At 42.1% G+C, this 26,291-nt stretch overlaps 1 protein-coding gene across 1 annotated transcript in view; it reads left to right on the top strand.

Annotated features, from left to right (window-relative positions):
- Positions 1-26,291, top strand: part of zdhhc8b (zDHHC palmitoyltransferase 8b) — a 66,499-nt gene that overhangs the window by 29,378 nt on the left and 10,830 nt on the right. The window contains exon 2 of the mRNA XM_030417608.1: positions 22,812-22,933. Within this exon, the coding sequence (XP_030273468.1) occupies positions 22,812-22,933 (122 nt within the window). The remainder of the gene's footprint in view (positions 1-22,811; positions 22,934-26,291) is intronic.

The following is a 26,291-nucleotide window of genomic DNA, read 5'->3' as shown; positions in this document are numbered from 1 at the left end:
TCTTTGGAGGGAGGATCAGAAAATGCCCTCTGCATCCTGTTGCAACAAACTGGGTCATGTGAAACGACTCCGCATGTTTCATCAGCACTGAGTTCACGGAGAGGAGAGTCTGGCTTTACATACGTGTTTGTCATACACTTGCTGTCAATTGTGGTAAACCTCTGCTTTAACTATAAATCCTCCACTCTCACATGTCCCTGTGGTTGTTCCTCAGGTTTTCACTTTACATCAGAGATTCAGTCCACTGATGTAGTGTCATGGGACACACTGATGGTGTCAGGCCTGATGTAGTAGTCACAATGAGTGCACTGTTCCGTCCGAGGTCCGGAGGGGAGAACAGGGTGGATCTGGCTCATCGTTCACTGATAGCGTTGCAAAAGGGGCAGAACTCAAGTTTCATGCTAATACAAACTGGAACAGAGCACAATGTCCATGCAGGCCAGTCAGCTGAGGCTCAGATGTTACAAACTGTCGGCACCAGGTTACTGCGGAGAGATGTGAATTCAGCACAGATTGAGAGTACAGTTAGTGGATAATGCATTCCAGATTAACTCCCGCTTGTTCAGTCCTTTATTGCCTTGATTATTGATTTATGCAGAATGTTGACTCAGCAAGCTAACATGCTTGGATTTAATTGTCATTTGACAGTCTGTTTAACTTTATAAATCAATTGAAGATGCATGCAAAGAGAAAAGCAAATACGGGTAATTATGCAAAGGCACGCTCATTTCCTACCTGAGTCCTATTTAGATGATGTGTGATTAAATCGTCAGTGTCTAGTTTATATAGTTTTTGTTTTTTTTACTCTCATGATTTTGCCCCTCTTGACTCATTCACTGTATTTGTGTGTCCACTGTCAGCAGACAGACCTATGGTAATAATCAGCACCTTTGATATTATATTGCACAGTTAATCACCGTTTCCCAGTTATGAATCCAAAACTTTTTTGACATGGCCTTGAGAGGGAAGATAAGATGTTTTAACCACGTACATATTTTTAAGTCTACTGAATCTTTGAGACGTTATCATAAATTGATTATTATTTGTCTGTTAGTTACAATTCAGAAGCATGGATGTGAGCCTTGTGTATCTGTCTGTGCAAGGTATACGAAAGGCACAGTCAGTTAATCCACGGGTTTATTCCTCACCCTCAGGTGGAACTTGGCCTCTCTGCTGTCTGTCAGTGGACGTTCACAGGGCTTTTTTTGTCACAGATTCAGCACTAGGAGAAAGAGCGCGGACACAATTTGCTGAGTGTTTTTCTGCCAAGTCATAAAGGGTGCAGTGCAACACTCTCCCTCACTGACGAGATCCAGTTTTCTTCGGCCCCAGGGATGTTGGTGTGGGTTTGACTGTAATAGGTCCCAACTCAGATGCTTCTTTTAACAGCTACACACACAGTTTTAGAGGATGATTTTAGTAAATATACTTCATAAAACCATCATTACAAACTTCGTCCAGCATGGCTTAGCTGAGTGCGTTGTCGTCATACTTTTTAATGGAATTATGGTATGTTAGATCCTTTTTTCTTGTACTGAAAATCAGGTACTGTACATGTCGGGACTGACTACAGATATTAACAGGCTTAAATTTTTTATGGCATCTTTGAATTATTAATTTATTGTTGCATTAAGGGATTTCAACCCACGTGTCGTTCTACATCTCTGGTGTTGTAAAAGTAACCTTTTTTTTTTATATTTCAGAGTCTCCCATTAGTTAAACCCAAGTCTTCAGTGTGTACCGACCCGCTCTTAGTGGTGAAATCACCAAGTCGGGCCACAAAAAGAAAACGAGGGCTTTTAAGAAAGCCAGGAACACTGTCCCACTCTCAGATACCCCCGGCCTTTCCCTTCTTTTTGTGTGTCGCAGAGCAGACGCAGCCCATGCATGTCACATTGTGCCCACAACAAAAGCCCCAGACGGCGCACACCAAACGAAATTCATATTTAGAAAGGTTGCGATTGTGCTCGTGTGAATGGCCGTCTCCCCATACTAGCCCAGGGGCCTGTCAACCTTATTCCCCCTTTAACAACATAACACATTTGGACTGCTACAATACAATTTATGTCTGCTCTCTGGCTCCTCCACCCACTTACAGCAATAGGAGTGCAGGGATTACTCTTTCTGCATTTTTCAAGGCCGAGTCCAGACCCCACTGGTTCTTAGAAGAAATTGTTTTCATTTCAGCTTCTCAAACAGTGCCCCAAGCGATTCTGCCAGAGTGATAGGAGAAACTTGGTGGTATTGAAAATGAGACAAATTGGTTTCTGGCCCAAGGGGAAAAAAGTATAATTAGCAGAGCTCAAACTCAGCTGCTTTCCTGGGAGCTTTGGTTTGCCGTAGTGTGCTTTTGCCATGTTGACCATGTACTCAAAGGGTGCAATCAATCTGTCTTGTGGCTGCTGTCAAAGCCAGGCTCGCGCCATATTGTCCCGTCACTCAGTGTCCACCAGGTGTTGCCCTCTCTGATGGGCCTCTCAGTTTTTCAGGAGGCCTTGAGGTAAAAAAAAATAAAAAGGGAGAGCCTAAAAGTAAATCTTGTAACCCCCCTTCTTTCCTTTCTCCTCCTCCTCCTCCTCCTCCTCCTCCTCCTTTGACTCAAACCCTGCTTTCATCCATGTTGCCTAAGCACTCTGGATGAACCTTTCTTATGACGTTTCTTCTGTCTGGGATCAACTAAATCTCCGCTCTCTGTCACTCCAATTGTTGATGACTCAACTTCACATAATAGCAATAGAAGTGCAGATGGTGCAGAATGATAGTTTGTTCAGAAATACTGTATGACTGTATCCTCTGCTTCATTAACTGCTCGACTGAAAAAAACAACACTTCCTCTGACATACAGACTGGGACACTACCACTAAGCTACTTATTAACAAGGTCCTGCTTTGTATAAGGCTTAAAATTGGATCCTAGATGCTTTGTCCCTCCTTATCATTGTTGCAAACTCTAGACCATTACATAAGTTTTTAACTCACTTTAAAGTCTTGTGAGGACCACAACACTTACATACATCAGTCCTTTTTCCAAATTCCTTTTCAGTGCTGTGTGCATTTGAAATGATCGAATGTGTTAAACCTTTTTTCTTTGGCCACTTGGGTAACATGTTTTTTTCATGAGTATGTATCCCACCTTGTGACATTAGCCTATATTTGGTGTCATCTTTCTGCCCACCTGAAGAAATCAACTCCAACACTCACCTGCCTTTTAGCTCTGTTCTGGTCCCAACCAACTCCTTGGGGAAATATCTGTCACTTTGGTGCTGAATGCACCACCAGTTACATTAAATGTAGTCACTTTATCCATTGTTATTATAAAAATATTTGTTAAAACAGTATTTATGGGTGGACTGTTTAATATTGGTAATCATCTCTAGGATTTACTGACTTGGACGTGGAGAAAAAGTTAGAATGAAGTACAATGAGAAAGTACCATTTCTCCATTGTATTTAAAAATAGCATGCTCAGTCAAGCACTTGGCTACTCTCTGCGAGGGAAGGGTGGTGAAAGCTCTGGTTTCTTAAGTGGTTTTCCTCATGCAGATTTCCACAGCTCATTCAGGACTCAATGCCTTTGTTTCCCCTGCTAATCCAGGAAAGACAGAGAGAGGGAAGAAAACCAAGGGGAAAAACACATACAGTGGAGAGCGGGAGAGCAGGGTTGGGATTCCATTGGGTGGATTGGAGAGGATTTTGTCCTTTAAATAGAAGCACCTGTTCATCTGGGATTAGTAGGAAGCAGAGCTCTATTTTGGTTCAGTCGGGATTCTTGCCAATCACGCCCTGGGTCCTAATGGGTGCCTGGGTGTGAAGCAGATTCCTGGTGCTCTCATTTGGGGTTATGGTGGGTGAGAGCTTGCTATCTGGGTTGACACCAGGACACTGCTGGTGCAGATGCTTGGACCAACTGGTCGAAGCTCTTTCCTCCCTCAGAAAATGCAGTGAAGACGCCTCAGAGTAAAACGTTTGCTTATCGCTGGCTAACAGCAGAAGTACCAATCAGTTCCCAGATGCAAATGCTTACATAACCGTGCTAATTACAAGTGCAACAGTGCTGAAAAAAACATGCATAATCTGAATGAAGGCAGGTTAAATTAAGGGATATGACTGGCCTTACAGGCAAGGTGTTGTGATAATGAGACAGGTTAAATTGGCAGGGAAGGTGTTAGTGCAGCTCACACATTAGAAGAGGTGACAGTGGGGTCAAATGCTTTGTAAACATTGACATGAGCATAATTGTGCTTAAAGGTGATATGCCGTTTGTAAGAATTGGCCATCCGCCTATCACCAGAAAGTTGGGGTGTTCACTCCGTCACTTCGATTTCTATCCCTTATTTATTCGCTTGCTCTACTTGCCCTCGGAGCAGCTCTACTTCCTATCGTTTTGGATTGAGTGCAGATTGGATGCTACAGTGACTCACTATTGCTTCTTGACATACATTATGGTTTTAGGAAACTGGATGGGCCAGTTCTAGCTAGTTAGCATGCTAACTTCACTAGATATCTCACAACTCAATACATAAAGGTCATGGACATCATGTCAAAATTGTTAAATGGATTCTGCTAATCATTTCAGTTAATTTTTTAATGTTTTGAAATAAAATCTTTACATATAGCTCTTTTAAAGGTGCAATATGTACGAATTTGTACGAAAATATGTACGAAAATTTGTACGAAAATTTGTACACAATATGTCCGAAAAGTTGTGAAACGTGTAAAAGTTATCTTAAACGATCAACAAAATGCGTGGACATAAAAACAGTTTTGACATTACGACGACTATGTATTGTGTTGCTGAGATATCTCCTAAAGTTAGCATGCTAACCAGCTAGCCCCAGCCCATGCCCATCTATGTTCTAGCAGTGTAAACACTAACACATCCATGATAATCCCAGCTCCCAGTCTGGACTGTTCTGCTAACTGGGCTAACTAGCTAATGGCAGCTACATTTAGCATTAGTGACAGAAACAAGCTTATCTGCTTTCTTGCTTAGAGTTAGATGAGAAGTTTGATAACCTGACTAATCCGCCTACCAGCACCTTTTAAGCAGACTAATTAAAATGTTATGATAAATTAGCTAAGTGGTGCAAAAATGTAAGCCTAAGAACTCAAATTTTAGATTTTAGCTGGGACCAGCGCAAACTGTCAAACTGTTCCTTAAGCCAATGAGGAAGTCAGTTTTTCATTTTCCCCCCATTGTTCATCTCACTTATGACTTTGAGCTTCCACCTTTCACCCAGGGGGGGGCTTCCTCACTCCTGATCATTGACGCCTCCTCCTTGAAGACAAAAATGGGTTTTCTGGTGTAAGTGTTATTTGGAAAAGATGACGGCAAGTGGAAAAAACTTCCCTCAGAGCCTTGATAAAAGGATGCACATGTGCACTCAGCCATACAGCTCAGCAGCTTCTCTATGGAGCCAGACACGCATTTGGATTCGCAACACGCACAGCACAGTATGTGGACACATGCAATAACCATGAAATATGGCTTGTGTTCTCAATGCATTTTCGGTGCACTCACACCTACATTTAGAGCTGTCCTCTTGTGAATTTATTTCCCCACCTTTGTAAGTTGTTGAGAAGAATAACCTGTATGTTTTCTAGTGCAAATCACCAACACTGTGCTCAGAAGGCAAAAGAGTGAAACAGCCAAATGTTTCTCAGCCAAACAGCCATATTTTTATACAACATGTGAAATGGATTTTTGGCCTGTTTCTATAAATATCTAGCTCTAATTGTTTTCAGGGTATTGGCTGGCCCCACCCAGCCTCCTCCAGGGGATTTTTTTTGGCTGCCTTCAAACAGACTCAATCACAGCTGATTGTACTCCACCTATAATTGGGTCAGCATGTATATTTATAGACAGAATCTGTCTTTCCAAACACATTAAACACTACGCAGAGCTAGTTGCGCTAAATGGCCTGATTGTGCTCTAAGTGAACACCTACTATTATCAGTTTTTCTCTCATTAGCATCCTGTAAAACGACCACTTAGAGATTCACCCACAATAAAACATCCAGGCCAGTGTCGGTTTCTGCGTTAGTCTACGTAGCAGGTCTAGACAATCAATTTTTATTCTTCTTACCTTCTCCGGGGGTTGTTCTCTCAGAGTAACAGGGGCTGATGCGGTAAAGGAGTGAATGCATTTATCTTAATAAAAGCCATCAGTCTTCATTCCAGCATGTCGCCAAGTCGCTACTCCCCGTGTTGAGCCTTCCAGCAAAAGATATGCCCATGAATCACTTAACAATACAGTAATGAAATCCCACACCCTTAATGTGAATATGTTGTTATTGTAAAAGCCTGGCAGAGCAGCCCTGTAGCCCCCCTTATTGAATCAGCGGTGACCTGACATCAGCGTTTATCCATGCATATGGTTCCAGCTAGGCTCCCGCTGCTCTGACTCCCCAGCTCTTGCCTGCCACTACTGCAGGGGAGCCGACCTCAACAGCCCCCTAAGCGGATCAGACCTTACATATTGCCCCACAATTTCATTAAGGGTCACCATTCACGGGGCCGTCAGGGCCATAATAAACTCCCCAGAGCAGATGGCACGACCCGAGCGTCAAGGGAGAGGCATCCAGAGGAATCCCCTTAATAAGGGGAAGTAGGCCAGCAGCAGGCGCTTTAGAAGATAACTCCTGCCTTTTCATGATATTCGCAAGATCCCTTGGTGTGTGAGTCAAGCCAGTGGAAACTGTAAATCTTAGCTTGGCTTTTCAGGGAGTCAGAGGGCAACGCTTTTCATTTTTCTTGGTCAAATTGCTGTGAAACAGTTTTAATAACCGAGCCCTCATCCCAGATATGGTATTTTACTTGTATAAATTTAAATTCTGATCTCATTGCACATTGAAAATTTGTTTTGGGACATTCTGAAAAGGATTGTTTCTGCTCTTACTGAGAGGTTATTGGTTGGTTTATTAGAATATTTCCAATTTGCCATTCACTAAGCCTCCGTTAGCCACTGCTGATCCACCCATCAAGGTTTCCATGTAGTTTACACTGACATCAATGGCAGATTCACCTCTAAAAAAAAATCTATAGTCATTTTTTTTAAATGGCAGACAAAGAACAAATTAGTCTTCTCAGTTCTGGCTAGCTTCTGTCAATTTTGCTGTCTGAAATGACCGCTGTAGCTGTTGATTTTATTAAGGAGCTAGCTAATTAAGCTAGTTTTAGTTTGCTGAGTTCGTTGTAAATGTCCAAATTAAGAATTTTTCCTGAGAACCCTGTAGGCAGGGGTCCCCAAGGACCAGGATTAAAGAATGCTGGGCTACACAATAAGAAAGATAACATTGAAAAATCACATTACCATGTAGAATGTTCTTCCCCATGATAAATGTTTATTACAATCTTAATTTTCACTGAAAAAACTATTAAAGTCATGATGATGTGATAATTGTTGGGGTCTCTATGAGCATCTGGACAACAAGATTTGTAGGCCAAGGCGTCTCTGCAGCACTACAGTATTTCATTCTAATGCTTTTTGACAAACATTTGACCTTTTGTCCAAACACTGCAGCTTCTGCGATTTGGATAATGCACATCCAGCAGATAAGAACTTTAACCCATTCCTTACCATTCTGCTTTTGTGCTTTAGGTTTTTAGAAAAAGCTAAAAATAAAAGACCTCATTCTGTGTACTGAGTTTGTCACTTGCACAGCCCCATACTCACTGCTTAAGCTTGTGGAGCAAGTCCTGCTATGGTTTGTTATGGCTGCTGCTGTGAGCTGTGATTTGACTGTCCTAACATACACTCAATTACATTTTTTTTTTTTTTTGCACCTGAAGTGATTTGTCTGTGGTTGCCTAAATTTAACCAGAATTTGTCAGATCGGGCATATTGACATTTGACTTTTCAACCATTAAGCTCCCCAAATTACCTCATCTCCTACACATGGAATAATCAATTGTGATTCAACCTGCTCTCCCTGTCTGTGTCACCTTTTACATTGCCACGGGGCACATTTTTAGCACAACCTTTTCTAAATGCCACCCATCAGTCTTATGTTTCAGTCAGCAGGTTTATAAACACGCCTTCGGAAAGAATGGGTTCTCAATTGAGTCTGGATTACAGAAGGAGCTCTTTATTTGGTTGGTGAGGCCTGGATGCTGTAACCGTCCCTCCGAGGGGGTTCAACGTCAGCGGCCTATATTTACATCTGTCCACTGGCAACACGTTTGCCAACTAAGCAAGTCTCACTGGGCAGTGGCGTGTGAATTGGCACTTGATGTGAAAGAACATATTGATGCCCTCCGTAAAGCGCTAACACTGCTGTAACATCAATTATGCAACCGCTCGGTGCTGGCGTGAATGTGCCCAGTCATGTATGTGCCATCATGCCGCTCTGTGCTCTGACTTGCTGTATGCTGGGTCTGAAGGGCTTGCATTGAAGACGGGTCAACCCAGTTTATTGACCCTCCCACCCTGTGTCTGTCCCTCTCTTTGTCCCCAAGTTCCCAGAGAACACTGGTGGGATTCTGCCCAGTGCTACCAGTCCCTGTCGCTAAAAGGAATCATTGTCTTGTCTTGTGGCGGCTCTGTAAATCAATGGGACTTTTTGTTCCCTCTGCGGCTTGTAGGACGTGAAGCCCCGACCCGTAATGACGTGTCATGATTGCGGCCTGCTGAGCGTGGATTCAGCAGATCATATTCGTGTGTCTCCTGTGCATTTTTGGAAAAGGTCGCGAAAGGAACAGCAGTTTGTCACATTTCATCCCAAAAACCGGGAGTTATCCAAACAGATAAGGAACAGGAAACCGTCTTATCACAGAGCTGCCATACTCCATCTCATCAGAGGTTTCCCATGCCACTCTTTCTCTCTCTCTCTCTCTCTGCGCCTTTGTGAACGATTGTGCCTGCTTTCCTCGGTCACGTGTGCTCATCCATTTGCACTGTACATATGGCCTTGTGTGTTTCTGCATATATTGGCAAGTATGCGTACTCTTGCATTTCAAAAGAGTGTGTGTAGAATATTCCCCCCAGCTGATATAGCTCACCTCTCATGCCAGATTAAAAAAAAAAAATCCCCTGTTTGACAATGTACAATTAGGATTCCTGCAGATGTGAAAGGGGCCACTGATGAGTTCCTTCAGCAGGAGAGAGGAGAAAGGGTTGGTGGAGGAGGAGGCAGAGGAGGAGTAGGGGGGGGGGGGGGGTGCTCTTCAAGGAGGTTTAGTGAAAGCACCAGCGTCAGCCCTGGCGCTCATGATGGATGAAGAGGTACAACTGAGAAAGAGAAGGGGGGGGGGGGGGGGAAGAAGCACGTTTGAGCTCAGACTGAAGGACAACTTGGCCTACTGAAAATCCCTCACTTCAGCCTGTTCAGCGATCACATCAATGCGGTGCAGACACAAAGGAACCAGGGATGGGGTTAATTCATGTTAAATCCATGCAATTCGGGAATGAAATTCTTTTGAAAGGTCCCAAGATGATTTTTTTTTTCTTGCCCTGAAAAGCTTCTGAAATCCGCAACGATGCTCTAATTCAATTCTCCTGTTTAAAACCCTGGAACTCTGTTGTGACTCAATTTACATTTTCACTGGAGTGAATATAAAGTTGCTGCTTACTTTCTGACATCAATAAATCATTACCACTTTAAGGTTTGCACATAGAAAGGAAGAAAAAAAAAAACAGATTTGCAGCCTATGCTGAGTCTTAACTGGATGTTGTGTTGCATGCCAGCTGGCTGGGTTTGTTGGGAAATGTGTTTTAAAGCACAAATGTTCATTACTGGTACAAAACAGGATTAGGTGGTCGTGTTTGTTGATAGTGGTAATTGGTGAGTAGAAGAGATGCTGCAGGAAGATTATGTTACCGTTGGACCCCCACCCTTGTTTTCAATAAGCTTAACTAACGTCACATGTTCACGCCTACCTCAGAGGCGGTTTTTGAAAAAGGAGGAATATTACGCCTCGGTTTTAGAAAGACAGGCCAGCACATTGCCGTCCTTACCTTGGAGCAAATGTGCCGCCTTTTCTATCTAAAAAGGGCTACTGTCAGACTCATTATAGATGTTTAAAAAGGAATGACTTAAATTAGAACCAGAGCTATTGCCTTTTTTATTCCTGGCACTTACATTACCCACAATGCAACTTCACCACAGAAGGACATTTTAGTTTAGGGATTACATGCAGTACCCTCTGGAGCTACCAATGGCTTTATGACCTGCAAACACATTTCAATGTGTAGAATTGGTGGAGCTGTCCTTCAATGGATGGACATCAGAGTGTATTCCCCCACATGTCAAACTAATTCTTTAATCTTTTAGAAACACTCGATAATGTAGCAAAAAATTGAAGCTAGCATTTTGACATCAGTTTGTACGAAGAGCGCACAGGGAAACAAAACCTGCCACAACTAGCACCTACTCACATGGATACCTACGCTAACCATAAATCTATTTTTGCCCTACAATGGTAGACATCAGATCAAGACCCAAATGGAAGCACATCTGGACATCAGTGGTGGGGAGAGCAGGTCTGGTCTCAGGCCTAGTCTGTCATAATACATCCAGGCATGTGGGCTGCCGTGGACCACCACACCACAAACCGCCCTTCAAAGTCTAAGGCCATGCACTGCACATGAAACACATGCACCATACTGTAAATAAAAAAAAAAGAAGAAAAAAAAGTTGACGAAGCTTTGAAAATCCTGTGAGGCAGCAGTGTTTCATCCAGTTTCCTGAACAAAGACTTCTTGTGCCTTTTTGAAACTATATAAAGCCGTGTGTTGGTTTCATTTAAACCAAAGTTGCATTATTTTAAGCATTTACCTTGCACGCAGATACATTTTGAGAGCATATTTAAATCCAAAGAAAAAATGCATGAAAAGAGCAATCCTTCTGTGTTTATATTTTAGCTGCGAAGTTGTGACACTCAGCAAATTGTTTGTCCATATTGCGCAGCAACACTGCCACCAGACTCCCTCATAGTGCACCATGGGGTTTTATGCAATATATATATATATAGATTCAATCTGACTGTGAATACAATCTCTTTCCACATCTGTCAGCAGATGCACTGGAATGGAAAGCACAGCGTTATGAGATTCATATGGACAATCACTTAAGATTAAGAATTTCATATCCCAGTGCTGGCTGTGAATTACCAGTAACATTGTGTGTAGGGGGAAGTCCAATAATGACATTTCACCATGATGTCAAATCTGTTAGAGGTGAGTGGAAGGACAAATCACTCCAAATGAAATAGGTGTTAAGCCTGGAGATTGGGTTTGACTGAGCACATGTGGGAGCAGACAGAAAGCTATCAGATCTAGCCAGCGCACGGTGGTGTGTGGGAGGAATTGATCTGAGTTGACTATTAATCAACTCGCTCTATCTGGGTGCATCTGACTTACTGTTCTAGGTGAACTGAAGTTAATGATATTATCTTCTGTGAGGCAGGACTTGACTGATGCTTAACTCCTCTCTGCTACTAAAGCAAGCATGTATGCAAAATTGTTTATATTTGTATATAGATATGATCATTAGCCGTGTTTCCATCTCAATAGCTTTCCCCAGGAACTAGACATTTTCTGAGTGTGTTTCGAGTGTAAATTAAGTTTTGGGGGCATTTTTTTATTTATTTTCTTACCACAAAATGTCCAAGCACAGGGGGTAGTACTTTCCAAACATGCAAGAATTTTGAAGTTGGTACCTAAAGTTCGCAGCCATTCTTTGTTGTCCTTCAACACATGAGCATTGAATTTCAGAAGGTAGTGCAGGGCTACTACAGATGAAGTGACATAGTTGCATGCAAAAATGACGTGCAAAAGCAGCTGTCGCTTTGTCTTATGTCAGTGGACTAATTTGCCTAATCTTTGCGTGTCTTTAGAGTCGTTCCTGGGAGTTAAAGCTTTGGTACTTTGGGTGGAAACACGTCACTGTTAGCATACTTCTGATGGCTGTTGCTGCAAGCCTGGAAATCAATTCCAATCAATCTACTGTTAAGCTACTTTTTTTTTAATATACATATTACACAGTGAACAATGAGCTATAAAAATAGCAAAACACAGTTTCTGGCTTTAACATATTAAGACGTAGTTGTCAAAAAAGTAGTTTTGCAAAATGTTAATGCCTCAAGGATAACAAAAGGGTACAATTTCCTGTCATACACTGTTTACAAGAAGATGCTTAGCCAACCAGATGGTGTAATTTGCTTAGCAGCCAGTTGATTATGTTTAAACACAAGCGCCGGTTTAATCAGTGATGACATTTAAAGACTGCACATCAACTATTAAACTATTATTACACAAACTTCTAAATCTTTTTCCAGTGATGCCTTAACATTGTGGATTTAGACCATGAATGGAAGGGAGACTATAGCAGAAAAAGGCATATTAGGCTTAGTTTCTCTTTGTGCGTCTACACACTCGTCTGCAGGATGATTCACAAAACCTTCAATGTCTCCTGCTATCTGACTTGACACTTCAGCTGTAAGGGTGGAGGAATATGTGTGGACATCTCCCCTTATTCTATTATACTGCTCGAGTCTTGTGCCATCCATCTCTGCCAGCCTCTGTACCAGCCAGCGCCTGGGTGTGTGTACATTAAACTGATTGATGAACAGTTCATTAGGCTGATGGGCTCTGCAGGGGCCAACAAGTATCCGGCAACATCATGTGGATTTAAAATACAACCAGATTTCGCTGTGGCTTGGCCGCCAACTGCGTCAGCACTTTAGCGTGACTCTGCAGCTTTTGTGATGGATTTTCTGCAGTGAGGAGACTTTTCTGACATGAAATAATTGCCATTCGTCACAAATTTAGCTGAGATTTGTTTACATCGTGGCTGCCGTTGTGCTACACATTTTATGGGTTAGTTGCGTGATTAAGTGGATTAGCAGGAAGGACATGCCTGAGCTGTGAAAACGACGCTGTATGCCCATCCCATTTAATCAGTGGGTTTTTGGAAAGCAGGTTGAGTGTTGTACTGTAAATATCGCCAGGACCAGAAGGCAGGCAAGCAGCTGATCCACCAGTAACTGCCAGTAGTGCCTGCAGAGAAGCAACATGACTGTACATAGCATGGTATGGCCCTCAAAAACCCTTCGTTGATCCCAAATCACAAGGCAGGTCTTCTACACACTGTGCTGCTCCCTATATCTGTGTGTTTAAGTTAAAACCTGGTGTGGCCTCGCCTTAATAAATCTTCACGTACATCAAAACTCTCCAAATCGCTCACACTGTGTCTGCTCCAGATTGAGAGGACTGCTCTGTTCTGTAGAGAGGAGAGCAGCTTGTGTGTGTGTTTGTGTGCTCGTCCAGCCCAGGCTCAACCTTGGCTTCCTGCAGGAAGTGAGAAGAGAATTGGACTGACCTCACTGGTGTGGATGGAGGCAGCTTGCAGATGGCGCTTGCAGATAAATAGGCATAACAGTCATAACTGTGTCGGAGGGGAGCGCGGTGGGGCGTGTGCTAGATGGTGGAGGGTCATTGTGCATTATGGCGCGGACATTAAGGTCAACGATTTGTCTCGCTTCTTTAAACTTGTTCAGGGCCCTGTGTTTATCTTAGTTTTACATAGTGCCTCTGTGTGTGTGTGTTAGTGTGTGTTGGTGTATCTGTCTACCATCTGCTGTATTTCTGGAGTACCTCCTCAGGTTTCAACTAAGTTCCTCTTATCTCTGTTTTTCTTAGAACTGCTGAGTTCACCGGCTGGGTGCTGCCTGGTAGACAGGATTTGGCATCGTTTGCCCTTTGCGTTACCATAAATCTGCATTTCAACAAAACGGACTCTGCCTCTGTCAGAAATATTTGTTGCATTTTAAAAAGGGATTTAAATATTATTCAAATCTTCTCATTGTGTTATTTAATAACAGTTGCTTGGAGAGATCTTGTGACACGTTTTTATGGATCCCACTGGTTTTCTTGCAAGATCCGCCCTAGTCTTTCTCTGATTGGTTTTCCACGCCTATCCCAAACTGTTAGCTCATAGCGTAGCTCTGGTTATGTCAGTGTTTTGAAAGTGTTTTTAGAGTTGAATGCAACACATTGTCCCATGTTGCATTTACTGTGCAACACTACTGTCCGGCGCCCAATTACCTCAAAACAGGCTGAAGCAGACTGAACAACTCTGTCACCTCTTTGAGTCATAACTCTTGAAGCTCCTGACAGTAGCCACACATGCAGGCCGCTGTGCTCCCGGCTTAGAATTAGAGTGGCTAGGAATGTGACACAAGGCAAGCCAACTTCTGCGGGCATCGCTTTCCCTCCGAATATACCAGCCTGGCAACCGAGTGAGCCGCCCCAATGGTTGTCCGAAGCGAGAGGCGTCCATGTCAGCAGAAACCACGCACTCACCCTTCCACAAAAGCCAATATTGGGTTTCATACAGATGCATATTTCAAACTGGCAGAGCTTAAGCCTAACATGCACACACAGAGAGGCAAAAGCTTGATCGACTGGGTCGACTGTTCTTGCACTTGTGGTCTAAATACTCAGATATTTATTGTACTTGTCTAGTTAAGCCTCATTGTCTTTGGACCCATAAGCCTCATTTATTCCAACTGACCCATGGCACTGTACTGGTTTCCAGTTTCCCACTGGGGGCCTTGAAAGACAGGCAGCACATGTGTCATCACCCCTCGGAGGGGATTACACTACACACCAGTCCACGCGACAAACTGTTTGTGAATGCATGCTGATGGGTGTTTTTGTTGTGCCGGTTTATAGACACATGTCACTGCAAACTGTTTTTCACCAGGAAAAATGATTGCCATTTGTTTTATTGGATTATGAGAGCAGACCTTGTTGATGTTTTTGGAGGTTTTACAAGCCTGTGTCAGGCATTTTGGGAGAGTGTCTGCGTGGGTGAGATTTGTGCTTTTGCAGATTTTTTGGGGAATAAATGGGGAGATTAACAAAGTGTGTGTGTGTGTGTGTGTGTGTGTGTGTGTGTGTGTGTATGTGTGCGCGTGTGTGTGTACTGTCTCTTAACTCAACAGAGAAAGTGAGTAGGAGGATAAAGCGAAGAAAGGTGACACTAACCCTCTCCCCTTGAAACATGCCCTTACAAGCAAACACACTTAATTCATTCTTTTCCCCTATCAAAATATTTGTTTTATCAGAGAGGCCCACTTTTGAAAATGTGACATCTGCTCCCACAAAATGCTCACCAACATTAAGAGGAAACTCTTCTGGGGAATTGAATGAAATTTTGTTATCCTTAAATCAGATTATGTTCCAGTGAGTGTTACAAAAACAAATTATTTTCTCAGCTAGTTAGCTGACCATTTATCATGCATATTTTGAAGTGCAATGTTAGATTTCAATTAATTTCTTGAGCTCAAATGTAGGCTATGTCATGTATTGGCTGTGAATGTAGCTTTGGAACGAAACTGTTCATTTAAACATGAGCCCCGTAGGTATGGAGCCAGACAGTGTTTGTAATAGTATCGGTGCTCACTGGGCTTATTTATAGAGAGATGTCATTTAGTGTGGTAAGCCGGTTAGACTACATTTGTGACCGAGGGGAAATCGAAATGTTTTTTCTCCATGGAACAGCTTTCCTGCTCTCCGCTTTCCACAGACGTAATAACGGGGGTATGAATACGTAAATAGCAAAAGGGCAGCGTTTAGGGGCAAAGCATTTTATTTGATTTCGAATGGACCTCTTATACAATTATGAGAATGGAAATGACATCGAGCTCTGAGCTGAAATGCAGATGAAGTGCTGGGTGCCCTGCAGCTGCACCGGTCCCTCCTCTGCTCTGTTGTCTTAGAGTGAAGTCAGCCGTTCCTCAAGGCTGTCTCCTCATCAACAAACAGAGCTGGAGTGGTATGATTTTGTTTTACCCACTCTGCTCATGCATAATAAACATTCAACAAATTTTAATGTCCCCACACTTAAAATCGAAAAATCTGTTTGGCCTTACTTCTCTCAGATGCCTGACCTTTTTTTGGACAAAAACGGGCTGTTTTCACACTCATCTGCTGAAGGTAGAAATATTCCCTGTGTTCTCCATCAATCTGAGTTCATCGTGTCTCAATTGTAAGGAATTTCTGCGTTTCTTTCTTTATTTTCATACCATTGTAAATTGTTCTGAATTGACTGTTTTGTCAGAAGTGTTGGTTCAATGAAAAAAGCACATTTGAACACATCACTTTGGACTGAACATGTGACCATTCACCCAAGTTCACCTGGAGATGAAAATTCAGTCGTTATCTATTAACCCCCATGCTCCACAGCAAAACAGTGTTGCAGCATTCTCCTAAACAACTGAAGGTGACCGGGACTTGTTCAAAAACGATAATGATTTTTTTTTTTTTAATTTTGGGTGAACTTAACTTAATTGAAATATATACTCTTGATGTGAATCTACAACTCTGCCTAAAGATTTCGTTGTTGTGCAGTTGGTGGATGAAAAAAAAGAAAGAACCCATCCCTAATGAATAACTTGGGGCTAGAGGAAATGGATTTCAGTCATGATATCCAGTCAATCTGTGCAGCTCTGACTCTGGTCTGACCCGCCTGCAACTGCTCTGCTCCATGCCTCTAGCAAACATCACCGCTGTCTGCACTGACAGCCGGCCTGCTGCTGCGTGTGCGGAATACTAAATGCCGTTTGTGTGAATGCCGAGCCTCTGGGATGCGTTTGCATCAGAGATCGGCAGCTCCCAGGAGAGCTTAGCAGCGAGTGATGCTGCCGTTCATGAATCCTACAAGGAGGAAAATACTATCCCTCCCTCTTTTTTTTTTTTAAACACACTTCCTGGAAGGGTGAGGCGACACCAGCCTTGCAACAGATTCTGGATGACTGGGTCTCAGCAGGCTGTCTTCAGGAGAACAGGCCTCCCGTGTGTGTGTCCCACTGGGTTCAGCGTTAATGAACTAAACAATGGGATGGTGTTCTCATCGTGTGCTGAATACATTACTCCAAGTTCTCCCAGTGGGTCGGTAGCTTAATTTGCTATTACAGGTGTCATTCACACTCCACAAGCATTATAGTCTGATAAGGCTTTATATCCGATCCTGATAATAGGTGAGCCAATGTTCCACAGGGAAACATTACTCTCCTATATTAAAATGTTGTTAGTTAAACTGTGCTGCCATGTTTCTACAACACTGGAATTTGTCTTTTCATTTAACTTCTAATGTTGGTATAATAGCCTACTTCCTCTCCAATTATCTTTCAAAATCAAGTTAGCACTACTGCATTTCATATAAAACTATAACTTAATGCCAGGCTGAAAAGCAGAGTGCACTGCCCAGTGTACTAACAGAGCCTAGAGTGCATTTCTACAGGATAAGGATAAAGGATAAAGGATGGGAAATGTAGGATCCACCTTTCTCAGAACTTTGCGCATACAACAGACTACAATTCAGAATATCGCCACCTGTGATGCAACAATTTTGACCTTTCTTACTTTTTTACTTTTGCGAGATCCCCCAGTTTTTATGTAAGTGGAATTCTAAATAGTCGGAGTGTCCCTTTAGACACAATATTGTGTTTTTCTAGATTGTATATAAAAAAAATTAACAAGACAATGAAACATGTTGAATCTTATGTCACTGAGCAGCGGGCCTGCATTCAGCTCCTGAATGAATCAGACACGTGTTGTAGGTATTAGTCCATCATCATTACTCAGACAGACTGGCATCGGGTGAAAATGTCCAACTTTATGTCAAACTTAGAAAAGTACCCATCAGTGTCGCTGCCAAAAGGATTGAGTCATTTTTCTCTTTGATGGTTGCCCTCCACACACAACCCTCCACCGCCCACCCTCCCCTCCTCATCCTCCCAGAGCTACTAAAAGAACAGATAAGAGCTACTTCAAAGGCCCGGCTGCTTTTTTCTGCTCCGATCCAAAAGCAGGCAAATGAAGGACAGGAAGATTTGAGTCGCCAAATAGCTTTCAGATGTGTAGCGAGCATGTAGACAGCTTTCAATGGTAGATGTGATTGATTATTGAAGTCCTATTTAAAGCTGCAACTGTGCCAACGGACCGATGCTTCCACCTTTAAAAAAACTCAAAGTTCGTCATCAAGCACCTAATTACACCACGGAGTGTTTCCCCCCTCTAAAGGTTTTCCACAGCGGTGGGGATTAGAGGCTTCATCTCAAGTGTTCCACACAGATTTTGTCTAATCAACGGACTCAAGCCTGTGTTTTTTAGGTTGATGGGCAATCAGAGTTTTTAGGACAGGATATGTGTCCAGCATTTTTTTTTTTTTTTTTGGATAGACAGCAGGGTTATGGTCCCCGGGAGGCTGGGGTGTTTTCCCCTTATCTTGATTCCCATCCAGAGACACCCCTACTGCTGCAGTGACTGAGAGAGCAGATACCTTGGTCTCTTTTTTCGTCTTAATGCCCGATGGAGCTAAGTGTGTGTTTGTGTCTTGTCATTGTGATTTATATGATTTCACTTTGCCTCAAGCGCAGATATCAGATGCAGCATCGTCGTCAACCACAAATGAGACTGGGGGCGCGAGAGTAAAAAGATACACAAGGAGAAACTGGTACCTGTAGTTTACAAGAAACGAACCCCAGCTGTAACTGGAAAATAGAGTTGTGACCGTGTTGACACAGAGCCAAAACAACATGCTGAAAGACACTAAAGCAATCCGTGGAGCTGCAGCGAACTGCAGTCTCTCTGGATTCTTCACTACGAGCAGCACCTCGAACATCATTCATAGTCACGTGAGGCATTGTTACTAAATCAACAGTGATTAGTGCAGCTTTAAAAAAATATATTGTGCTAACTTTAATGCAGGAATAAAAATTTATATTGCGTTGTTAGTGACATTTTCTTTCCCTGAAGGATCACATTGCCCTTGATCGTTTCACATATTCTCAGTTAATTATGATCAAACGATACAAACAAATTACATATTTGACAACATCCTGTTTCATCATCCATGTTTTTAATCTAAAAAAAATAATTTATGACTCAGAAAATTAAAATTCTGCAGTCACATTTTGCTGCGATTGCATTCAATCATGAAGCTTGTGTCACATTTTGAATCATAAGCTATTATGCCAACCTAAGAAAGTCCAAACTCTTTCTCACTCTAACAGTGCTAATGTATGAAGCAAAAGTGAAAGCTGCTGTGGGGACGCTGTGGCCTTTGGTTGCTGTGTGCCTCATGCGATTGATCCACCCGAGGTTAGTGAGGAGACAGTACTGTGTTGTTTTCGTCAGCCGGAGGAGCAAGCTGTGGATTATTCCTCTTTAATCCCTCAGTTTTACCTTGCTCCATTCCCGTCTTTCAGCAAGAGAGAACTGTGATTTCCATTTCTTTTTTTCCTCAGCATGAATTTTATCTTTACACCTCTGTCCAGACATTGTGCTGGGCATGTTCCAGGGGCTTTTGAGCTGGCATTTTAAATGCTGATTGGCTGGAGGATGACTGCTTTGTTACCTCTCCAGTTCCTGTTTGCAGGCATTTTAATTACCACAGAGAATTCAGGCCTTTCTGCCGCTTTGGCCAGCTTCAGGACTTTAAGCAAGGACACGACCAAACTCATTACATTACTGTACTTTTGGCAGCAGAAGCCCCTTCAGCTTAATAAACTTGGCCCCAAACTTTTCTGACAAGCTGGAGGCTTTTCTGCCTCAGTTGAGGTATCGCGGTTACACAAGCAGCAGAAGTGGCTTGTAAAGAGTGTTGATAAGCGCTCTGTGGTTATTTGTTACTCCTACACAATTAACCAGTGTCTGTGGCCTTAATCTGGCTTTTTCTCTGTCACATTTTCCTCCCACACTGTCTGCTCCCAGGCTCCGAAGATGGTTGCTGTCAGCTGCACTCCTCTTATTTCCTCCTCTCAGGTTTGAATGTATCACAATGTGGGCAAAATACATGAACCTTTTGACAGGCGAGTAAATTGGGATTCTGTAACATGGTGGAGCTGTGGGTTGTTGCTTTTCTTTGATCAATTATTAAGCGTTTTGTACCTTGTCTACTAGATGACAGGGCATGGCACTACTCAGGACTGTCCCATTGTATGAATGCCAATTCCACTGAAATGTACTTGGTATGGGTTGTTATCTTGGACGTGGAAAATGTGCCACTAAATTGGTGACTGAAACTCTATTAAGAGCATTAATGGCACCAAAACTTAAATGGCCAAACTTTTAGTTGGATAGACGGAATCTTTTCTTCCTTTTAGCGGAAAGTATGACTGAGATCAGTGTGAAATGTTTAAAAGTCCTAATAATGGTTGAAGTCGTAGTATGAAAGTGACGTTCCTTAAAAGGCTCAAAGTAGGTGTATATTTCGCTTGATAAGTGACGACTTTGACTTGCTGGCAGTGCTAGAGGAAGAGTCAGAGGGGATCCTCCTCTGGGCACCAAACATCTGTACAAAATTCCATGGCAATCCATCCAGCGGTTGTTGAGATACTTCAGTTTGGACCTAAGTGTTGGGTCAACATTGCGCAACACAGCTTTTTATTTATTTATTTTTTTGCCAGATAAGAAAATTATAGGCTAATTGCATCCACCAACAGTATTCTTTCATAATTACAACACTTAGCATGTGTTTTCTTGGCGATTGCCCAATTAAAATAAATTGTATTTCTGCCTCTAATTAGTTTATGATACGCTCGTACATGTAATGGTACTCATTACATGTGAGCTGCTTTTTCAAGTGACATCACTGTCGTCGGCTATAACCGGCTCCAGCACTGACATCCAGTGATATCTTGGACAAATGAATCAATCAATCAGGCCCATACCAGCAGTCACAAATCTGTGGACCAGAGTAGACTGGTCCTGAGCGGCCACCTCATCCCCGTTAGCGCCTTTCTATTCTCTGTCGTGGCTTTTCTTCAGCTGCGGCTCTGAATAATTCAACAAAGAAAAAGAGGACTGATGGAGCAGGAGATATGGATTGAGGGCAATCTTGGGAGCGTGGATGAGGAAATTGGCTTTTTGACGTCAGAATAAGCCGAAGTAGCGAGCTTCAGTGTGTTAGTGTGTATCTGTGACATGAGAGCTGGGTAACACATCTTCATTCTGACAGCGTTTCATTTCAAGAGAGATCGCACAAACAGTTGGCTTGAATGATGGCACCCTCGGAGGCACACAGTGTCTCGACATTTGAATCCAGGTGATTGAGCACGACTGTGTGGGTGTGATTCAGGTGTCGCCGCAGTTGAATATTTCACAGCGCTGAGTTATGACCTGCAGGCAGTGGAGAAGGTCAGTGTTGATGCAAAATGCGGGTGAAATTTAGAGGAGGTTCTCCATTGATAACCTCTGTGACTGCCTGTTTTACCAGCACAGGTTGTCACGAAAACGCTTTGGCCATCGTAATCAACCTTTAATAAATCATCTTTCATACCATGGTAAATCTTGAAAACAGTTACGCTGCAACTCTGCTGGTTAGTCAGTTATTGGTCATTATTGGCCCATCACTTACAGGACAGATTGTGCAGATATTCGTGGCCCTTTTTAGATAATGACTCCTACTGACATTGGTGATCTGGAACTTTTACATCTTCCCCACTTTGAGGTTGATATTTGTGGGTTTTAAGTGAAATGTCACATTAACTATTAGATGGATTGCCATTTGGCAAACACGTTTATACCTTCCTCAGGATGGCTAGGATCAATTTAGTGATATCTTAAAGTGGCTCTATGTTACTGTAGCAATTTAGTGTGTGTTCAGCACTTTATTACTTGCCATATATAAGTGGTTCTTGACATATCGTGTAAAATGATACTTTCTCCATCTCTCTCGGTTGTCTGTATTCAACCTGTGGATGATTTGATTAAGTAGTTTAATGCTGCTGGACTGTGGATTTCTTTTACTCGGGTCTGATTTTCGACAAAAGTCCAAAGGATGGGACTTGATGCACGTTGTCTAGTGCCTCGTCTTAGGCTTCTCATCAGAGAGCAACAGTAACTAACATTAGTTTAGAAATGGTGTTTGCTAACATAAACTTCAACCGACTTCCAGCACAGCACGAGTGCCACAGAGCCACTTTTTCATCAAGCTTATCAGTTAAAGGCCAAATACCTGCAAAATGGTCCCAGCACTATCAGCTGTGTTTGTGTTAATTCCCAATTAGCAAACGTTGTAAGATTGTTAACATGTAAATCTGCTTGACAGCAGTATGTTAACATTGTCATTCCAAGTTTGTTGACATGGTGATGTTAGCATTTAGCTCAACGTGTTACTTTGCATAGGTACAGCCTCTCATAGCTATATTTATGAATGCACTCAGTGACCTGTTTCTAGCTGGCGCGAAGTCAGACACATATCTAATACAAACGTCAATATACTCACCCTCTTGTCTTGTAGCTTGTGTCACTGGGTGGAGTTTGGACAAAAAAATGAAACTATTTAAAAGTGCACAACTTCTGCTACTGTAAATCGATTCAGTTCATCTTAGCTTACATAGTCATGTGGGCTGTGATCCGATGCTATATTTTTTATTCCCTGATCTGATGCAGGAGGAGGAAGCCTTGACCTTGGAGTCAAATGTATTATTTTTTTTATTTTAGGAAACAGCAGGCATTTTATTTTATTTTTTTAAAGATGATTCTAAAGAAGCCTCTCAGGATAAATATCAACACTTCAGTTAATTCATTTCACAGTAATTCAGAGTTATCCTGGTAATTTAAAAAGATTTACTGTACTATAAGGATTAGTGATTCAAGCTGGTTCAAGTTCTGGCATCCACTGTTAACCCTGCTCTGATTCTCTCTCTTTAATCACGTCTCCAGTTATGGCCATTGCTCTGATTTTGACCTAAAACTAATGAGAATAGGATGAGAGGGCGTTTAAATGTCACTGTAATACCATTTAGATGTGTGTGACTGAAGAAGCCTAACCTCCGCTGTCTCTTCCTTTGTGTCCCCAGGTGCCCCTGGTTGACAAAGGTGATCTCTCCCGCTGTGCCTCTCTACAATGGCCTGGTCTTCCTCTTCGTCTTGGCCAACTTCAGCATGGCAACCTTCATGGACCCTGGCGTTTACCCCCGAGGTTTGTACGCATGCAATGTTTATCCGACATCTTAAAATATTAGTACCTGTCATAATGTATGTGCCCGTAAGTATGAGTAATGTTTCCTCCCTGTTGGGTCCTCATGTAGAGGGCATCCTTTAATAGCACTACATTTATCAGAGCACCACTCAACCCAATGTCTCACGACTCCATTCTCCGCCTTACAATACATGCTCCACATGCAGGACCTGCTGGAAGTTACACAAGCCTTCGTACCGTGAGGTGGAGTCAGAATCGCTCAGCTGCTTAACCTTTCAAACAAGCTGTGCTGACTTATGCTCCTGATGCTGCTTGTTGTCCGCGGCACTATCTGGTTTAAGTGATGATGATTGAACTCGTCCCCAGGGATGTTTTGAATGCGCTTGTAAATGATAAGCACCTGTCTTTTGTAGAAGCTTCCTCTGCCCGTAAAGGCGTAATAATCATTAAGTTGTATAAAGCAGAGGTTATCTGCCTCGCCAGAGGTGACAGTGCTGCCGCTGCCCTGCTGGGTTTTATAGACTACTGAAGGATGTCGACTTATTTATATATTTATATCTCACAGGCAGCAGGCCCACCAGTAAAGTTTTGAACAGAAAAGTAAAGAACTGAAATAGTTATTAACTGACATCTGCTTAGAAAATCACCAGATCATCCAGATTGTAAAAGTGAGAATGAAAGGTTAGTGTGTATTGGGGATTTTTCCACATATGACGTAGGGCACAGGCATTTTTTTGTCCTTTTCATTTTTGGGGCAAACTGCAAAATTAGGTGACAGATGGGGGAGCTGATTGAGCTGAAATATCATAAAGTTCTGCAATTTTCACAATTCAGCAGCATTTCACAAAAGTACTGCAATTTGCGGAACTCAGCAGACATTTTCAGTTTCCACGGGTGGTTAGAAGGAGTTTTGACATCATGCAAGATCTCAAGACGAGGAAAAGATACTGGTTTAGGCCAAAATGGACTTCTCCCATGTGTACTTTTTCATTTCCTTTTCCTGAGTGGCAAACCTAGGACACCACAAAGTCATGATTAGTCAGGTGCAATGGTCTGTCCTGGAGCAACAACAATTATTATCTTGTGGGAACACCAAGAAAAATATAATTATGGTAAATTCTACAACACAATGACTGTAGTACATGTTAGCCGACTTATAAGTTAGCTGATCCAATATCCAATATCCACAGCCTTAGCAATCATAAGGTACTGGTCAAACCACACTAATTAAGACCGTAGCAACAAAATAAGTTGTTTGCAGTGGTGGTTCTGTCTAAATTACTCCCAACTCCTGTGCTGTTCTGCTCAGTGGTCATGGTCACGTCTCCAAATTACACTTTTTTGTTTTGTTTTTTGTCCGTATGTCAGGGTTGTTATTTGCCCATTTGTTATCAGACAGCCTTATTGGGTAGAAAAATGATGAAACTTTTAGATATTAATTCAAATTGTACCCAATGCTCAATTATGATTTTAGTAGTAACCAAAAAAAAAGAAGAAATGACAGCCTTAAATTATAAAAAGAATAGTTACTTCCATCCCTGGTTTCTGGACAGTTCAACTTTGCATCTGTAAGAGGAAGAATTGTTCTTTCAAAAGTTACATAGTGTTGCTATGTTGTATGTCCTCCTATAGGGCTAATCAGTGGAAGACCAATAACGATAACAATACCAAAGACAATAAGATAAAGCAGGTACTGTGCTGCTCTCAATGGGAAGGTCATCACCTTGCAGCGCAGCTCTATGCAATCGATGTGTGTGTGTGTGTGCGCGCGTTTGTGTGTGTGTGTGTGTGTATGTCCCACACACGTTGATGCTATTGAAATAATTTCAGTAACGTAGCAGATAATATGTCCTCAGAATCCTTTTCTCTCAATGAGATACTCAGCCTATCTATCTTTCTATCTATCTATCTATCTATCTATCTATCTATCTATCTATCTATCTATCTATCTATCTATCTATCTATCTATCTATCTATCTATCTATGTGTATATATATATATATGTGTGTGTGTGTGTGTGTGTGTATGTATATATATGTGTATATGTATATATATGTGTGTATATGTGACATACAGTTGCTACTGCTGTAGCGGTGTTATTTTAGATCACACTACCTTGCTTGGCATGACCTGCCCTACTCTGCCTCCGATTGGCTACATCCTGCCTGTTAAGTCCTGTGCGTGAGCAACTCTCACCAAAGATTGAACTGAAGCGAGATGTCTCACTCTGTAGCTTAAACGGAACATCAAGAAACAGTGTGAAAAGGCACGCTTCAACCATGCAATAATGTGTTTTTTGTTTGTAAGTATGTAAACCTATTCTACTAGGACCCCCAAATAAAAGTATGAACCTGAAAATCAGCATAACATGACCTCTTTAACCTACATGTCGATAACTGGATTAAGCCTAATCTTTATGAAGATTTAGACTGCACATCCACACATACAATACGATTCAGGTAGCTCCCTCTTCAATAGTAAAAATAAACAATAGTAAGTAAATAAGCCACAAACCAACAACTTCCCTGAAAGGAGGTAAAAATGCTCAAATGTGATTGTAATTGAACTGAACTGCGTGTTATTTTTGCAGAGTATATGTGCGCTATTTGAAATAGGCCACTGCTTTGTCTGCTGAATACATCTTGCATTTGTAGAGTAGAAGCTGTCAGAGGAGATGCAGGCGTAGCTGCTGTTTGTGTCTGCTGGTTTGGCAGCCGCTTTACCTTTAAAATCTATTTGAAGAGACTTGACAGCCATAATAACAGAGCAATCTCCGCTTATGGAAGTGTTTATTTCTGCGCTCTACCTTTGTTTCTCTCTTGCTTTCTCTTTTCACTCTCTCTTGCTTTCTCTGTGAGTGCATGTGTATGTGTGTTTGTTCTGCTACCTGGATCTCCCTGGAGTCATTATTGTAGTGTGAAATTATTTTTTTAGCTCTGTGTAGATTGTGTGAATGTGCCCTTTGATCATTTTATTTTGTACCGCGGCTCCAGAGCAAAACGCTCTCAGTGACTGAAAAAAATCTTCTCATAAACAGTTAGATTGACTGCAGAGGCACACTGGGGGCAGTGGAACTGCCGCTTGTACTCTCATACTGTGGTTTAGAGCTTATGTGCTTATAGAATGCTTAAGTTGAGCAGAGCAAGGCACCAACTCTGCCAGGGTCGGAGCTTTAATTTCCATTAAAACAACAAAAAAGCTTCTATTTTGATGATGTATGAGATGTGGGAAATTAAACAGCATCTGTTCTACATGAGTCACAGTGTGCTCAGCAATCAGTCTTAATGTTAAAAGCAGAGGGAATAGGTCATGTCTATAAAAATCTTCATTTCTCTTAGTATTTGCTCTCTCGGCTGAC

Source organism: Sparus aurata, chromosome 5 (genome assembly GCF_900880675.1).
Source record: "Sparus aurata chromosome 5, fSpaAur1.1, whole genome shotgun sequence".
Classification (NCBI taxonomy): domain Eukaryota; kingdom Metazoa; phylum Chordata; class Actinopteri; order Spariformes; family Sparidae; genus Sparus; species Sparus aurata.
The sequence above is the reverse complement of the archived record's forward strand: the minus strand, read 5'-3'. Positions and strand labels throughout refer to the sequence as shown.